The sequence below is a fragment of the Mastigoproctus giganteus genome, chromosome 1 (assembly GCF_048544385.1).
Source record: "Mastigoproctus giganteus isolate SK-2022 chromosome 1, ASM4854438v1, whole genome shotgun sequence".
Lineage (NCBI taxonomy): Eukaryota > Metazoa > Arthropoda > Arachnida > Uropygi > Thelyphonidae > Mastigoproctus > Mastigoproctus giganteus.
In genome coordinates this window covers 172,231,743-172,248,727 of record NC_143575.1, presented here as the reverse complement: position 1 = coordinate 172,248,727, position 16,985 = coordinate 172,231,743, and the positions used below count along the sequence as shown (strand labels likewise).

Here is a 16,985-nt window from a genome sequence, read left to right as displayed (position 1 = left end):
AGAAAAATTAGCTTCTGGCTATAAACAAAGCAAATATTGGAGGCTTGAAGTGGTGGAACCCATGTTTAGTGGGTGCCTCAGTAGCCAGGTGAGAAGGAGCAGCAGTGCGTAGCACACACTTCTTGATTAGACCGGGGTTCGAGCCTGTCACCACCAAATACGGGGGATGCGGAAAGGTCAGGGAATGACCAGCGCATATTCCCGGAGCAATATGGCCTTAGTTGCTAATGCTCCTAAAAACCAAACAACAACAACCATGTTTAGTCTCCAGAGCTAAGTTCCGGTCAACCCTTCCCCATCTCTTCCATCATGCAGTATGATTGATGACTTTTAAGGTTATGATGGACATCATGGTGAGATCCAATCTTCCTTACATTTCGAGATTACAGATCTAAAACGGTGTTTGCAGGCCGGCCGCTAGTTAGTACACCACATTGAACCTATTGGTAACGGTAACTCTTTAGGAGGCTTCCGGATCAGCTAGTGTATAATCTTGCTACCTCTACTCTGCCAGATAGTGACCGGAGAGAGTCCAAGTAGTGTGTATGAGGGGGGGGGGGAGCATTGTCGAGGCCACTTTATGTCAAGGATCTGGTTTGTTTTTTTGTTTGTTTTTTTGGTTTTTAGGAGCATTAGCAACTAAGGCCATATTGCTCCGGGATATGCGGTGGTCATTCCCTGACCTTTCCGCATCCTCCATATTTGGTGGTGATGGGCTCGAACCCCAGTCTAATCAAGAAGCGTTTGCTACGCACTGCTGCTCCTTCCCACCTGGCTACGGAGGCGCCAAGGATCTGGGTATATTCTGTAAGCCATATCCAAAAATTTCATTACTTCATACAGCATGTCCCTCCCACTTTTCTCACTATTGAATACACCATGAATTGTCAAACTAATAGAGTAAGCTTATCTGCGAAAAGATCTAAACCTCCCAAACACTTCCTAGTTCATCTCACAAATATGTGATCTCAATTCTAATCTCAACGATGTCCATTTCCACTTGCAGTCTGTGAAACCCAATGTACTTTTTCTGACAGAATCTGTCATCGGTTAATTCAACTACTGCTCATCTCAGTTGCCCAAATTATTCGCTGTATGATTCCTTTCACCTCAAAGGTGGCACTTGTGCATATGTCCATTCCGATATTCCCTGTCAGAGCCTTGGTAATTTGGAATCTCCTCTTTTCGATCTTCTCTGACTTAAAATCTCTCTACCTCATTCTGTGAAATTCATCTGTTGTCTCTATCGTTCTCCCAACTCCACTAATCACTTGGATCTCTTTGACTTCCTCTCTTTGCAATTTGACTTTCTCCAGCCCAACTTTCCTAACAGTGAGGTAATTTTCCTTGGTGATTTTAATGTTCACAACTCCAGCTGGCTTCCGTTTTCTAGTCACACCGACCCAGCAGATCGAGATGCTGAGGCTTTTGCAATTACTAATGACCTAGCACAGATTGTTCATTTACCTACAAGAATACCGGACAATCCTAACCATACAGCCAACACGATTCATCTTTTTCTCACAAACAACCCTTCTAAGCACACGGTCGAAGTGAGTGGTCCATTAGGCACCTCACATCACAACTTGGCGATTGTCTCTTCTCCAATGGCGCCTTTATCTCATGGCTATTCCCAATCTCATGTTGTTTGGCATTACAAGAATGCAAAATGGGATAACCTGCAAGATTTCTTTTCTTCTTTTCCTTGGTCGGATTATAGTTTAAAAACTTCTGATGTCAATGTTTGCTCAGATCGTGTCAGTGAAATTATTCTTGTAGGAATGGAATCCTTTATCCCACGCTCCACTTTAAAATCTTGTCCTTTATCTAAACCTTGGTTTTCCAATAAATGCGCCAAGGCTGTTTAAGAGAAGAATGTTGCATATCGTAATTGGCTTGGTTCCAATTCTTCAGTTTCATTTTCTACCTACACCAAGCTCACAACAATTGTAAAGCAGTTATTAATCAGTCCAAACTAGATTTTGAATAGGCTAAGCGTAGAAAACTTGCTTCTTGTCCTAATGCTAGCCGAGCATTCTGGTCTCTTGCCAAATCTATTGGCTGAAACTTTTGCCCATCTCTGCTCCGACCTCTGTCAAAACCAGATGGTTCTGTTGTCACTTCAGCCAAGGATAAACCTGACCTGCTAGCAACCCACTTTTCTTCCAACTCATGTATTAATGATCTTGGTAAGACACCTCCCACCATTCCCAACACGCTCCATTCAATGCCTCCTGTGGTCCATCAAACGGATGTCTGAAGAATTTTGACGAATCTTAATGTTAAGAAAGCTCCAGGTCCTCACAGTGTTTCACCACTTGTTCTCAAAACCTGCACTCCTGAACTTACTCTTGTTCTTTGCCGCCTTTTTTCACTTGCTTATTCCAAAGGTGTTTTTCCTTCTGCTTGGAAATTTGCTCATATCCAGCCAGTTCCTAAAAAGGGTGACAAATCCCTCCCATCCAATTACAACAGAAGTAAGCAAACCAAGGGTTTGCTTACTTCCCTTGCTGCCTCCTTCATTATAACTGGATAGATTCCATCTGTCCCAGGTGCCTTTTTTTATGTTTAACTTCAACAATTTGTCCTCCAGTTTGCTCTCAGTTATTACAAAATCACTTAGCTCCCTATTAGAGTTTGATAAACTTGCAGCATTCCCTTCCTTGAATAACTCCTCATGTGTAAATGCAGATGAAAAATACTCATTCAGTTTATCAGCTACTTGAGCAGGATCATCAATAGTCAAACCATCTATGTTAAGTGGACCAATCTGATTTATCCCCTTCCTCCTAGAGTTTACATAAGTAAAGAACTCTTTGCTGTTTTTCGTTGCGTCCTTTGCCAAAGACTTCTCGTAAAATTCCTTCACCTGCCTAACCTCCTCTGGAACTTGATTACAGACTGGCTTATATCTGTTGTAGGCTTCTGTGTCGCCTGATAATTTATGTGCATCCCATGCATTTTTCTTTTCCACCATGAGCCTCATAATTCATCCGAAAACCATTTAGGCCTGAACAGTTTCTTAATTGGTATTAAAAGCCTAGTAGCCTCCAAGATTAAGTCCTTGAAGGCTTCCCATTTCGAATTCACTGTTGGTTACATCATCAGTTGATCACACTCTACAGAATTTAAAAACTGTCTGAGACCTCCGTAGTCACCTTTACGAAAACAAAAACCCCTCCCTTTACCCTTGGTTGTAGTTACATCTTTAAGTAGTCGACATCGCTGGACAGTGCAGTGTGGAGTCAGTTTGGTGTGACATAAACATTGGGAGATCAAAATTGAGAGTAGGAGTGTGCTATAGGCCTAATGACTCTGATGAGTATAATAAGGAACTGTACAGGGAAATAGAGTGGGCCAGTAAATCAGAGTGTCTTATAATGGGAGATTTTAATTTCCCAGATATTGACTGGAATTTGGGGGCTGGTTAATCACACACTAGCAGGGCTTTTGTGGATTTATTGGATGATTGTTTTCTACATCAGCATGTTCGGGAGGCAACTAGAGGGAGTAATACTCTTGCTTTGATTATCAGCAGTGATTCTTCATGCATTAAGAATCTGCAGATAAATGAACCACTAGGTGGCAGTGATCACAGTGTGCTGAAGTGGGATTTACTCAAAGAGGTAACTACCATTAGGGGTAAAGGGAAGGGTTATTGCTTCCGTAAAGGCGACTACGATGGACTGAGACAGTATTTAAATTCTATACAGTGGGACCAACTGACGATGTTACCAACAGCAAATTCAAAATGGGAAGCATTCAAAGAATTAATCTTGGAAGCTACTAGGCTTTACATACCAACTAAGAAATATTGTTCAAGGTTTAGGCCAAAATGGATGTCAGATGAACTAATGAGGCATATGGCAGAGAAGAAAAATGCATGGGATACATACAAATTAACACATGACACAGAAGCCTATGATAGATACAAGTTGATATGCAACCAAGTTACAAAGGAGGTTAGGCAGGCGAAGGCAGATTACGAGAAATCCTTGGCAAGGGATGCAAAGAAAAACAGCAAAGAGTTCTTTACTTATGTAAACTCTAGAAGGAAGGGGATGAATCAGATTGGTCCACTTGATATTGATGGGTCAAGTGTTGATGATCCTGCACAGGTAGCTAACAAACTAAATGAATATTTTGCATCGACATTCACACATGAGGAGTTATTCAGCGAGGGGAATGCCAGAGGTGTATTCAACTCTAGCAGTAAGCTACAGAATCTTGAAATAACTGGGAGTAAAGTGGAGGAGAAACTGTTGAAGATAAACACAAGAAAGGCACCCGGGGTGGATGGGATCTATCCAGTTATATTAAAGGAGGCAGCAAAGGAAGTAAGCAAACCCTTAGCCATAATTATGAGAGCTTCCTTGGACTCAGGGGAGGTACCCATAGACTGGAAATGTGCAAATGTGACCCCAATTCACAAAGGAGGATCAAAGGCTGACACAAGTAATTATAGACCTGTGAGCTTAACTTCTGTTCCAGGAAAATTAATGGAGGCACTGGTTAAAGAAGCACTGCAGGATCATTTAGACAAGACTTCAGTTATAGCTCAGACACAGCATGGTTTTGTTAAGGGGAAGTCTTGCCTAACCAACTTGATTGGATACTATGATGCAGTCACAAAAGAACTGGATGCAGGGAATAACTTTGATATTATATACTTGGATCTTAGAAAGGCTTTTGATACTGTTGCACATGGCAGACTGCTACACAAATTGGAGCAGTGTGACATTGGAGGCAAATTGCTGCTATGGATAAAGGGGTGGTTGAGGGGGAGAAGACAGAGAGTGGTAATCAATGGACACTGCTCATCGTGGACTGATGTTATTAGTGGAGTCCCTCAGGGCTCAGTGTTGGGTCCATTATTGTTTTCTGTATTTATAAATGATATTGATGATGGTATATCGGGCTAAATGTCCAAGTTTGCAGACGATACAAAGGTTGGCAGGGTTGTCAAGGACACTACTGACACTATGCTGCTGCAACAGGATCTGGAAAGGTTGAGCAGATGGGCTGAGAGGTGGCAAATGAAGTTTAACATTGACAAATGTAAAGTACTACACATGGGAAACAGCAACCCCAGAGCAACGTATCAACTCTGTGGTACTACACTGACAGTGGTAGAGAATGAAAGGGACTTGGGGGTGGTTGTGCAGGCAGATATGAAGTTCTCTGAGCAGTGCAGACGGGCTGCAAGAGTAGCTCATGGAGTATTGTCAATGATATACAGGAATTTTTCCAGCAGGGATAAGGAGGTGATTATTCCATTGTATAAGGCGATGGTCAGGCCACACCTAGAGTACTGTATACAGGTCTGGAGGCCTCATTTCAAAAAGGATGTAGAGCTGCTGGAACGAGTACAGAGAAGGGCAACAAGATTAGTGAATGGAACAAAGGGGTGCTCTTACGAAGAAAGGCTTAAGTTTTGCAAATTACAGTGTCTGGAGACTAGGCACCAGCGAGGTGATCTGATAGAGGTGTATAAAGCCTTGAATGGTTTAAGCATGCTCAATGCTGATGGGATTCTTCCTCTAGCTCAGAAAAATCACCTGAGAGGGCATAAATTCAAATTGAGGGAAGACAGATGTAGGATAGACGTGCGGAAATTTGCCTTTAGCCAGTGGGTGGTTGGTTGGTGGAACAGACTTCCATCCCTTGTGGTGGAGGTTGATAGCCTAAATAAGTTTAAGGCTCAGCTGGACAGGTATTTTGAACGAACAGAGGGGTGAAGTGGAAGTGGGTTTTTTTTTTTTTTTTTTTGGCTGATGCTGCATAAGCTTGCTTTCTTGCATCAAATGCCTCTACTAATGCTAATGCTAAGTAAATCTCACATCACTACACTGTGATCACTGTCACCCAGTGGTTCCTTTATCTGCAAATTCTTAATGCATGAATAATCACTGCTGATAATCAGATCAGGAGTATTACTCCCTCTGGTTGCCTCTCGAGCATGCTGCTGTAGAATACAGTCATCCAATAAATCCAAAAAAATTCTTGCTAGTGTGCAAGTGACCAATCCACAAGTTCCAGTCAACATCTGGAAAGTTAAAATCCCCCATTATAAAACATTTTGATTTACTGACTCACTCTATTTCTCTTCACAATTACTTATGCTGATCATTGTGGGGATTTTAAGACCACTTCTGATTTCATGATTCTGTCCCACACACAGAGAAATGTTGTGAGTGATCTAATATAGTAAATCTGATCCTTTACAAAATTTTAGCACTTGTTTAGAATATTTTTCTGAACCTTTGTATCAAATATCAAGTCAATATATTAACTCATGTTTTGTGTACAACCATTTCTCTTACTCATTCCTAAAAAACAAAAGAAGTGTTACACAAATCTTATATCACAGCCACTCAGCATGTGAACATCATGTGGCAAAGTTTGGAAAACACTTCTTGAGTATTATATAGAGGTGTTTTAACCTGGAGTTACATTTGATAGCTGAATGAGTCTGAAATATTCTGGCAGCTGTCACAATTGGTCCAATATACAGTAGACTGTTGAAATAATGGCACTCCAAATAGCAGAACATTCAAGCTAATGCACATCAAGATCAGATGTTTACATAGAATAGAACAAAGGGGTGCTCTTATGAAGAAAGGCTTAAGTTTTGCGAATTACAATTTCTGGAGACTAGGCACCAGCGAGGTTGTTGTTTGTTTGTTTGTTATTTGGTTTTTAGGAGCATTAGCAACTAAGGCCATATTGCTCCAGGGTTATGCGGTGGTCATTCCCTGACCTTTCCGCATCCTCCGTATTTGGTGGTGACGGGCTCGAACCCCGGTCTAATCAAGAAGCATGTGCTACGCACTGCTGCTCCTTCCCACCTGGCTACGGAGGTGCCACCAGCGAGGTGATCTGATAGAGGTGTACAAAGCCTTGAATGGTTTGAGCATGCTCAATGCTGATGGGATTCTTCCTCTTGCTCAGAATAATCACCTGAGCAGGCATAAATTCAAATTGAGGAAAGACAGATGTAGGATAGATGTGCGGAAATTTGCCTTTAGCCAGCGGGTGGTTGGTAGGTGGAACAGACTTCCATCCCTTGTCGTGGAAGTTGATAGCCTAAATAAGTTTAAGGCTCAGCTGGATAGGTATTTCGAACGAACAGAGGGGTGAAGTGGAAGTGGTTATTTTTTATTTATTGATTTTACTTTTTTTTTTTTTTTGGCTGATGCTGCATAAGCTTGCTTTCTTGCATCAAATGCCTCTACTAATGCTAATGCAGCACAAATGTCTTGCAGTGCTGAAAAAAGAAGAAAATGACAAATCACGTGATTACTATATTTTCATTCACCATTTTGAAAGTGAATTCTGTACTGATATCACGGATTGTACTGTTGTTTTGCATTTATTTTAAATTAAAACCCCTCACTGTGGCTCCTAAAGTTAATAAATCCATACAGAGGAGAAAAGAACAACATTAAAGTCTAGGGACAAACTTAATATAACAGTGTTTATATCAAGTTTTTTCGACCTGTTTTTAATAATGGCACCTTCAAGTAATTTATTTATTTTATTTTGTGGCATCTCTACTCAATTTTCTGCCTGTTCGATCCGATTCTCACTCTGTGTGTGTATATATATATATATATATATATATATATATATATATATATATATATAAAACATTAAAAAAATGTTATATGATAGGTATATGATATATATACAAAAGTTAACTGTAACATAATATTGTATGTAATGCAACTGTTATCTTTTATAATGTGAGATTTTTTGTATTTTTTTTATTTTGGAATTGTAAATAGAATGATCAGTTGATATGTAAATACTATTATTGTGATTCATGGAACACGATAATAAGGATGTACCTTTTATAATGAAATAATTATATAAATTTTAAAAAATATATATGTTTAAGCAACTTAAACCCAAATTACATGGCACCCTGGAATGCTGTTGTGACACTCTCTGGTTGAAAACCACTGTGATATAGTAAAGAAAATAAAACAGGACATAAGTGGGAGTGCATTAACAGCAGAATACAACACTGGATCGTAAATATTGTATGATATTAAATATTCAAAGCACAAACTTTTAGAATTTACTGCATGTTCAGAACCTAACAATAAGATAGCTGATAGAAAACATTTACACAAGCCAAAATTATAAAACTTAAGATAAAGTTCTGCATGAGTGGTTTTCATTAAAACGATCGGTATCGTTTTAATAAAAATGGAAGGTATGGCTATATCAGGGTCAGTGATTATTGCCAAAGCAAAAGATTTTAAATAAAAAATGGCTATTGATACAACAATTTCTTTTACTGATGGATGGGTAACTAAAATTAAGATAAGACACAGAATTAGAAAATTAGACTCTGCCTGAGAAAAACAGTCTGCTAACACAGAAGCGGCAGAAATGGCATCCTCTACATCTAAAGCAGACATATTTGATGGGGATCAGCTAGAATAGAATTTTTTTTTTCTTTTTCATGTTTATATAGTAAAGTACATTTATTTGTTTTATGTTTATATACTAAAGCATGATGGCCTCCGTAGCTGAGTGGTCAGGAGCGGGAGTGCAGTAGCACACGCTCTTTGAGTAGACCAGGGTTCAAGCCCCTGACTGCTGAATACGGTCGATCTACCAACCTGCACTGGACCAGCATGGCAGATTATGGTCCAATTCCTTCAGCATGAATTGTTGAGGAGGCTTCCATCCTGCAATGGGTTGATAATGGCTGCACTTTACCTTTACTAAAGCATGTTTATGTTTTTTATTTTTTTTATGTGAAGTTAATAAAATTACATTCTTAATCTCTCTATTTCTTATTAAGTCTCATTATTTCTGCATTAAATGTATTAAAAAGAAAACTTTCTAGAGAATGAAAAAATCAAACTAACAGCACCTTCAATCCCCGAAGATGCTGTTATTCTGAAAATCTAAACTTTCAAAATTGTATGTAATTGTGCTTCTCCACTTTGTCAATACCTTCATTATCTCTTGTGGAATTCAGCATCTAATCTTATGAACAATTTTATTGCTTCAGAAGGTTTTGTTATTTTATTAAAAAAACTTGTTACAAGTTTTTTGGCTATAACTGTAACCTTTTACCTTGAACCAATAAACTTGTATTTATTACTAAGTAATTAACTGAATGAAATATTTTAATTTCTCATTTTCCAGACAATAGTTGAAATTCACTAACTTTTTCAATTACGTGTAATAAATTTAAAAAAAAAATTTATCTTCATTTCTTGTTTCATTATGAATTTGGATATATTGATTATAAACATGACAGTTTTTGTTGCATTATAATTTAATAAAAAATTAAAAATAGGAAATTTGTAACTATACTATATCTACTGTATGTTTATTACCACGGTTTATTCAAGTTAATAAAAGAGAGAGCATCCCTTTACCAGAGTAAGTTCATAAACCATCTCAGAATGGCAAATCATTTGAGTACAACTGCTACCAAGGAAGACGAGACACATTCCTGATACCCCCCCTCTTCATTGCTCAAATGTTCTTATGCCATACTTTCACTTGTTCCACTTCATAAAATTGTCTCTAAAGTTTAATTGCAAACAAACAGTTTAGCTTTAGAGGCATTTTTTGTGAAGTTCCCAGTGAACACTTTTTGCTGCATGAAATGTGAGCACACAAAATGCTTTTTCAAGATAGGATACCATCTTTTTTTTTTTTTTTTTTTTGGTAGTTGTTGGCGCATCGGCTTCTGTGGCCATAGTGCACCTCCCAAGGTTTTTGCAGTACTTTGATCCAAGCCCGAGGCGGGATTCGAACCCGCGACCTTTGGGTTACCAGGCAGGCACTTTACCCACCTGATTAGCCCGGTCGACAAAATGGACTTGTTTGTTGTTGTTTTTTTTTGGATTTTTTTTTTTTTTTTTTTGGAGCATTAGCAACTAAGGCCACATTGCTCCGGGATATGTGGTGGTCATTCCCTAACCTTTCCGCATCCTCCGTATTTGGTGGTGACGGGCTCGAACCCCGGTCTAATCAAGAAGTGTATGCTATGCACTGTTGCTCCTTCCCACCTGGCTATGGAGGCGCCCGATACCATCTTGAAGACTAACTATGCTGTGGCACTACAAGGAAAAAAATGAACTTCCAGCTATTGGAAGTAGGCCTTTATTAGGTTGAAACAACTTCTTTAATTTGTTCAATTCAGCTTAATTTGATTTTCCATATTACCTTTAGTAGTAACATCACAATTTTTTTGAAAGATCATTTTGAATCATCCTCTATAAAATCAGAGCTGACATCGTACATCTATTGAAAACATCATTAACTGCTTTGGATAGTAGTCATGCTAATTTTAGTCATGATCATTCATATTTATCAATCAGCACACCAGAACTTGATGATTTAGTATAAGTGTGTGTGTGTAAGAATTGTGGATGCAAATTTCAGCCAAAATATATTAGTAAATTCACATTAAATCAACATCTGGGCTCAAACTTAAATTTAGCTTTGGGTATTCTGGGTTCATATTTTCAACAGCAAAAACAATCTCACAGTGTTATACAATCGACTTGAATCGACTCGGTATTCATTCATATGACAGTCTGCAAGAGTAGCTCATGGAGTCTTGTCAATGATATACAGGAATTTTTCTAGCAGGGATAAGGAGGTGATTATCCCCTTGTATAAGGCAATGGTCAGGCCACACCTTGAGTAGGGTATACAGGTCTGGAGGCCTCATTTTAAGAAGGATGTAGAGTTGCTGGAACGAGTACAGAGAAGGGCAACAAGATTAGTGAATGGAACAAAGGGGTGCTCTTATGAAGAAAAGCTTAAGATTTGCAAATTACAGTGTCTAGAGACTAGGCACGAGGTGTACAAAGCCTTGAATGGTTTGAGCATGCTCAATGCTGATGGGATTCTTCCCTTTCCTCAGAATAATTACCTGAGAGAGCATAAATTCAAATTGAGGAAAGACAGCTGTAGGATAGATGTGCAGAAGTTTGCCTTTAGCCAGCAGGTGATTGATTGCTGGAACAGGCTTCCATCTGTCATTGTAGAAGTTGATAGCTTAAATAGATTCAAGGCAGAACTAGGCAAATATTTGGAGCGAGTGGATGGGTGAAATAAGAAGTTTTTTTTTTTTTTTTTTTTTTTCCGGCTGATGTTGTATAAGCTTGCTTTCTTGCATCACATGCCTTTACTAATGCTAATAAGAATTAAAGATTCACGCCTTACTCTTAAACACATAACTGGCATGTTTACTAACTACCCAAAATTTGCAAATAAGTCACATTTTGCTTGATATGCAAACAAGAATTATCTTCAAATATTATATCCTTATGTTGCTGCTTTTCTTCTCTTGCAAAAAGACCCAATTTGCAATTATCCGAGATATTTACTACCAAAAGCTACCAATTATCATAAAACAACTTAGGCCAATATATATTCTGTGAATAAAGGAAAATGCTTCAGTTTTAAAAGTAAATAACTTTATGGTGCAATATCACAACAAATCATGAAGGCAGTATAGACATCAGTCTAGGAACAAACACTAGTTTCCTTACTTGCAAATTTCTGTTTACCCTACCTATATTTTATTATATATATATATATATATATATATTTTTTTTTTTTTTTTTTTTTTTTGGCTGATGCTATATAAGCTTGATTTTCTGCATCTTTTGCCACTACTAACAACAAAAGAAAGCACCTTAGAATAATACAAAAGATATTCTTTCCTGTCAAAATTTCATTTCCTTAAAATAAAATAATTATTTATTAGGTAAAATATTTACCTAACAGTGAACAATCCCTATATAAGCTTGATTTCCTGCATCTTTTGCCACTACTAACAACAAAAGAAAGCACCTTAGAATAATACAAAAGATATTCTTTCCTGTCAAAATTTCATTTCCTTAAAATTAAATAATTATTTATTAGGTAAAATATTTACCTAACAGTGAACAATCCTTTCTTCTCCCTGTCTGCATCGAAGTAGAAAGTAGCTTGATTAACATCGATTTCCCCTAATGGCAACATATCCTCCGGTGAGCGATAATAATACAGCTTACAATTGTTTTCTGAAAACACAAACCACCGTCTTTTAAATCCTTTAATAAGCCCACGTGAACTGAATTTATTTAAATATCCACATAATTTTACATAAGTCTTTTCGCTATTATCTTTTTGGGCAGTGCTCTTTATCGATGAATTTCGACGAACATTCACGCTTTCTTCACAAACCATGTCAGCTGGTTCTGGTGTTGCATCTTCCCGGCAATCAGAAGAAAATGGATTTTTGTCCTCCGAACAAAGCACATATTTTGCATCCGAAAGAAATGGATTATTGTTATCGTATTCTGACAGCTGACAATCGTCCGGTTCATATTTTAAAGTCATAGCCGTAGGTTCATTCATGTTTTCTAGCGCAAAGTTATGTGAGTCTACGGCTACTCCCAGACCAGTCGATTGACACTGCTCCCCTATAACATCATAACAATGAAAATTATCTATACTTCTTCCATCACGTAAAGGGGGATCCAATTTTGCATTCATCTTGAATCACATCAAACCATAAGGCGTACCATTTTCAAACTGCCACAACATATTCCTATACCGGTTTTTTTGACACAGCATGCTGACATTTCAATGCTAACAAATCGGAGCCACGCTTCGATACCCAATAAGACAATCGCCTCCTCCCAATTTCCACTCCTACGTTAAAAGTCGATCAAACTATCTGCGATATATTGTCAAGTGATGATAGCATTTTCGTAGAAAATACAAACTGGAACCAGAGCAACAACAAGTAAAACCTCTTTCCATTTGTAAATACACAACGACAGAACCACATACACGAAACAGACGACAGACTTCTCACACACACCTACAGATGTTTGCCTCACAGCGGTAAAAAACAGCTGAGCCTTACACTTGAATGACAACGAAAAATAAATGTTAAGAGAAGACAAAATAAATAATATAATTATTTATTAATATTAAGAAATATTAAAAGTGTTAAGGCTATAAAAATTTTACCAGGTTAAAATAGGTTTCGATTTAGCATTAGCATTAGCATTAGTAGAGGCATACGATGCAAGAAAGCAAGCTTATGCAGCATCAGCCAAAAAAAAAAAAAAAAAAAACATTTCACCCCTCCATTTGTTTCAAATGCATGTCCGACTCAGCTTTAAATTTATTTAGGCTATCAACTTCCACAACAAAAGATGGAAGTCTGTTCCGCCAATCAACTACCCGCTGGCTAAAGGCAAATTTCCACACATCTATTCTACAACTGTCTTTCCTCAATTCGAATCTGTGCCCCCTCAGGTTCTTAATCTGAGCAAGAGGAAGAATCCCATCAGCATTTAGCTTGTTCAACCCATTCAAGGCCTTATACACCTCAATCAGATCATCTCACAGGTGCCTACTCTCCAGGCGCTGCCATTTGCAGAACTTAATTCCGACTTGAATCCCATGCCGTAAGTACAGCGTCAGCAAAAGGTCACAATCGTAGTGTGATTAATCCAGAAGTGATTCCTGGGTTTCATCTATGAGTGACCTATCCAGGTTTCAGGAAAAGGAGGAGCTGGAGCTGAAGTTGCAAGAAGACGTCTGCATCGCTGAAATAAACTGGTGGCATAATTCAGAAGGGTAGTAAAGGTTTCATCACTGCTTACCAGAAGATGAGTAGGTTGAATTGATTGAAAATTTCTGGATATGAACAGCTGTTGAAGTAGGTCTATGTATATTGAACAGTTGCACATGCGATGAGTCCTCAGTCCCCGCATGGGCATTTATTATTATTATTATTATTATTATTATTATTATTATTATTATTATTAATGGCCATATGGTACAAGGAAGCCTGAGGCTTATGCTGCACCAGCCAAAAAAAAAAAAAATTCCCAAGTTACCCCCTGAGAGAGAGAGAGAGAGAGAGAGAGAGAGAGAGAGAGAGAGAGAGAGAGAGAGAGAGAGAGAGAGAGAGAGAGAGAGAGAGAGAGAGAGAGAAAGGAATCACCAAGAAAGAGAAGAATGATGATATCCAGCTCAGGACCCTGGGTTTGCCAAGCCCATACTCACTAGATGTGAGCCCCCGGGGTTATCGTATTTAGTCATGCCTAGTTCCTTGAGTTTGGAGTTGATGGATCCACGGCCAGTGACAAGGGATGTACTTTCAAATCTGGGTTTGAACCGGATCAGTGCACTTTTATAAAAGTGTCTGATGTCTGGAAAGAATTTCTTGGTAACCATTATTTTCGATTGCTACCTGCAAGGGCTCTCTTTTGTGTGTCCCGCGACAAGAAAGACAAATTCATGGGCATATGAAAACATGGTGGCGTTTTGGAAATTGATAGGAAGCCACACATCCAATACGATGTTCCATACAGCAGGATCCAAGGTGGAACCCTGAGTACAGCCTCTGGTTGAATTTCTGGTAATACTGTGAATTTTGTACGGATAGTAAGCAATTAGTCAGAGAAATAGCTTTTTAAATATCTGAAGATTTCTGAAGGGCATTGGGCTTGTCTGACTCATCTGGTCTACCAAAGCTTGTGTAGTCCTCCCAGAGCTTCTTCCTCTCCAACTTGATTACTGGTCTATCGTTGAAGCAATACCTAAGAATTCTGTTTGTTTGTTTTTCCTGACATAGCCGGAAAGGCCTTGAAAGATGATATATAAATCAAGTGGAATATATTCTGATTTTATCTACAGTACTGGAGTTGAGGTTTTGCGACATCGAAGTAAGAGGGTATGCCTTGACTTTTTTCTTTAATGTGTTCTAGATAGGTAAGGAAGAACCACTTCCTTCGTCTTGCTGGTTAATGGTGTCAACTCGTGGATGGTAGTCAATTCTGAGAGAGCAGAGGACAGAGTTGGCTTGCTCTCCATGGTGGCTCTAGTGTGTTATTGTTGTTGTGGGGTTTTAGGAGCATCAACGACTCAGGCTATATTGCTCTGCGTATAAAAAAAAAAGGTAGGCAAACTGCAGCCATTATCAACACACTGCAGGATGGAAGTCTCCTCAACAATTCATGCTGAGGGAAATGGACCATGCTAGTCCACTGTGGGTAGGCAGATCGACCGTATTTAGGAGCTTGAACCCCAGTCTTCTCAGAGAGTGCTATTGCACTCCCGCTCCTGACCACACGGCTAGGGAGTCCTTGAGTATACTGTCTGTGAATTGTGTGTGTCCTGTGGTCGATTTTCCATTTGCTGAACCAAACCACACTTTTTTCACCTGAGACCGATTAACTCAGTCATGTTGTGAAAAGGCCCATAAAAATTCCTCACGTCATCAACAGGGCTCGAACCACCACCCAGGGTATTTTCCACCTAGTGTGGGGAAAACGGCGATTCTACCAACTGTGCTACCTGCAAGGGCTCTCTTTTGTGTGTCCCGCGACAAGAAAGACAAATTCATGGGCATATGAAAACATGGTGGCGTTTTGGAAATTGATAGGAAGCCACACATCCAATACAATGTTCCATACAGCAGGATCCAAGGTGGATCCCTGAGTACAACCTCTGGTTGAATTTCTGGTAATACTGTGAATTTTGTACGGATAGTAAGCAATTAGTCAGAGAAGTAGCTTTTTAAATATCTGAAGATTTCTGAAGGGCATTGGGCTTGTCTGACTCATCTGTGATGCTAGGCTCCTGACCGAGTTAACGGCCCTTTGAAATCGACAAAGATTGTGATGACGTATTTAGTTGATGATTCTTGACATATTTGGGCAATGTGAAGGAGAACCTCTGCAGTGGACCTCCTAGCCATAAAGCCATATTGATTAGGGGAGTGTAAGGCCTTGTCCTGGTAGCAAGTTAGAACCGTTTGAAGGATTATCCTCTCCAAAACTTTGCCAAGGATGCATTGCAGGGCGATACGTAATTCTTCTAGGTTCCTTGAAATAATTTCATTAGCCAGTTCTTGTTTGGTAATAGAGTTTTGTACTTAAAAAATCAGTAGACTTGGTCCGCGTTGCCTGGGCATCTCTTCTCGAAAACCCAATTCCTGAATAGCTTCACAATTTTTGACCTGCTCTGCTTCTTCCAACGAGGCAGCCTAAATAACAGCGCCATTTTCTGTTAGGGTTCTAGTGCCTTTCACTCTAAAGTTAGAAAGCTGTGGCCGCAACATCCTTATTTTCTTCAGTTTTTACCCTGCCGCATGTATTGAGACTGCTACTCTGCTTTGCCTTGATAGGACTGCATGTCCAGGTTCCTGCGATGGGGGCTTTGGTCGAGAGCTGTCGCATGTGAGATACCCTCTGTTGTCTTGGACGTGGGATTTACACTGGATTCATCTTTCTTGGGTACTAAGATCTTTTTGATTAGGGGGACAGCCACTGGAGGGCTGACTAGTTAGAAAGAATTTGTTTTGCGCAGCAAGTTGCTCGTTTCATACAAAGAGCTTGTATAGCATCCTTTCCATCCCTCCCCATGACTTTCTAATTTTGAGCGATGTTTCCTTAGTAATTGTTGCTCTTTCACCGGCAAGAGCAAGCTCAAATCTACGTCTGAGGACGTTATACTGTCTAGGTATGGGATGCCATTGATTAAGTTGGTTGAAGGATTACTGTCCTCTCCCATATTGACCCACTGAGACGTTTCGAGGAACGTCTCGGTGAGGGGATTTGGGTTTTCTCGTTTAGGGTTTTGTTTACTCTTTTCTTCAATTTCTTTTTGTTCTGCATGGTAGAGAGACCTTGTGGACCTTCGTCAGAGAGGTCCCACTTCTTTGCTGGTGTTTCTAGCCATCTGCTCTGTGACACCGATATTTCTTCCTCTACAACAATATTTGTAGTGCAGCTAAACTTCGTTTTCTGCCTGCGCTTATCTTTAGCAAAGTGGGAGCCTGGAGGGACCTCATGCTGGACTTCATTTCTAGTTAACTCACTGTGCACTAAGATAATATCCCAATCTTCATTTTTCAGAACTTGGACTTACCTAGGGGAGGAGGCCTTAAATATTGGTCGTGTAACTCTCTTTTTTTTCTCATTTTCTTT

The 16,985-nt window shown here is 39.2% G+C and overlaps 1 protein-coding gene across 1 annotated transcript in view; it reads right to left on the bottom strand.

The window, feature by feature from the left end:
- Window positions 1-12,528, bottom strand: part of LOC150091264 (TBC1 domain family member 2B-like) — a 175,453-nt gene extending 162,925 nt beyond the window's left edge. The window contains exon 1 of the mRNA XM_090389863.1: window positions 11,927-12,528. Coding sequence (XP_090245989.1) covers window positions 11,927-12,528 — 602 coding nt within the window. The remainder of the gene's footprint in view (window positions 1-11,926) is intronic.
- Between the last annotated feature and the right edge of the window lie 4,457 nt (window positions 12,529-16,985).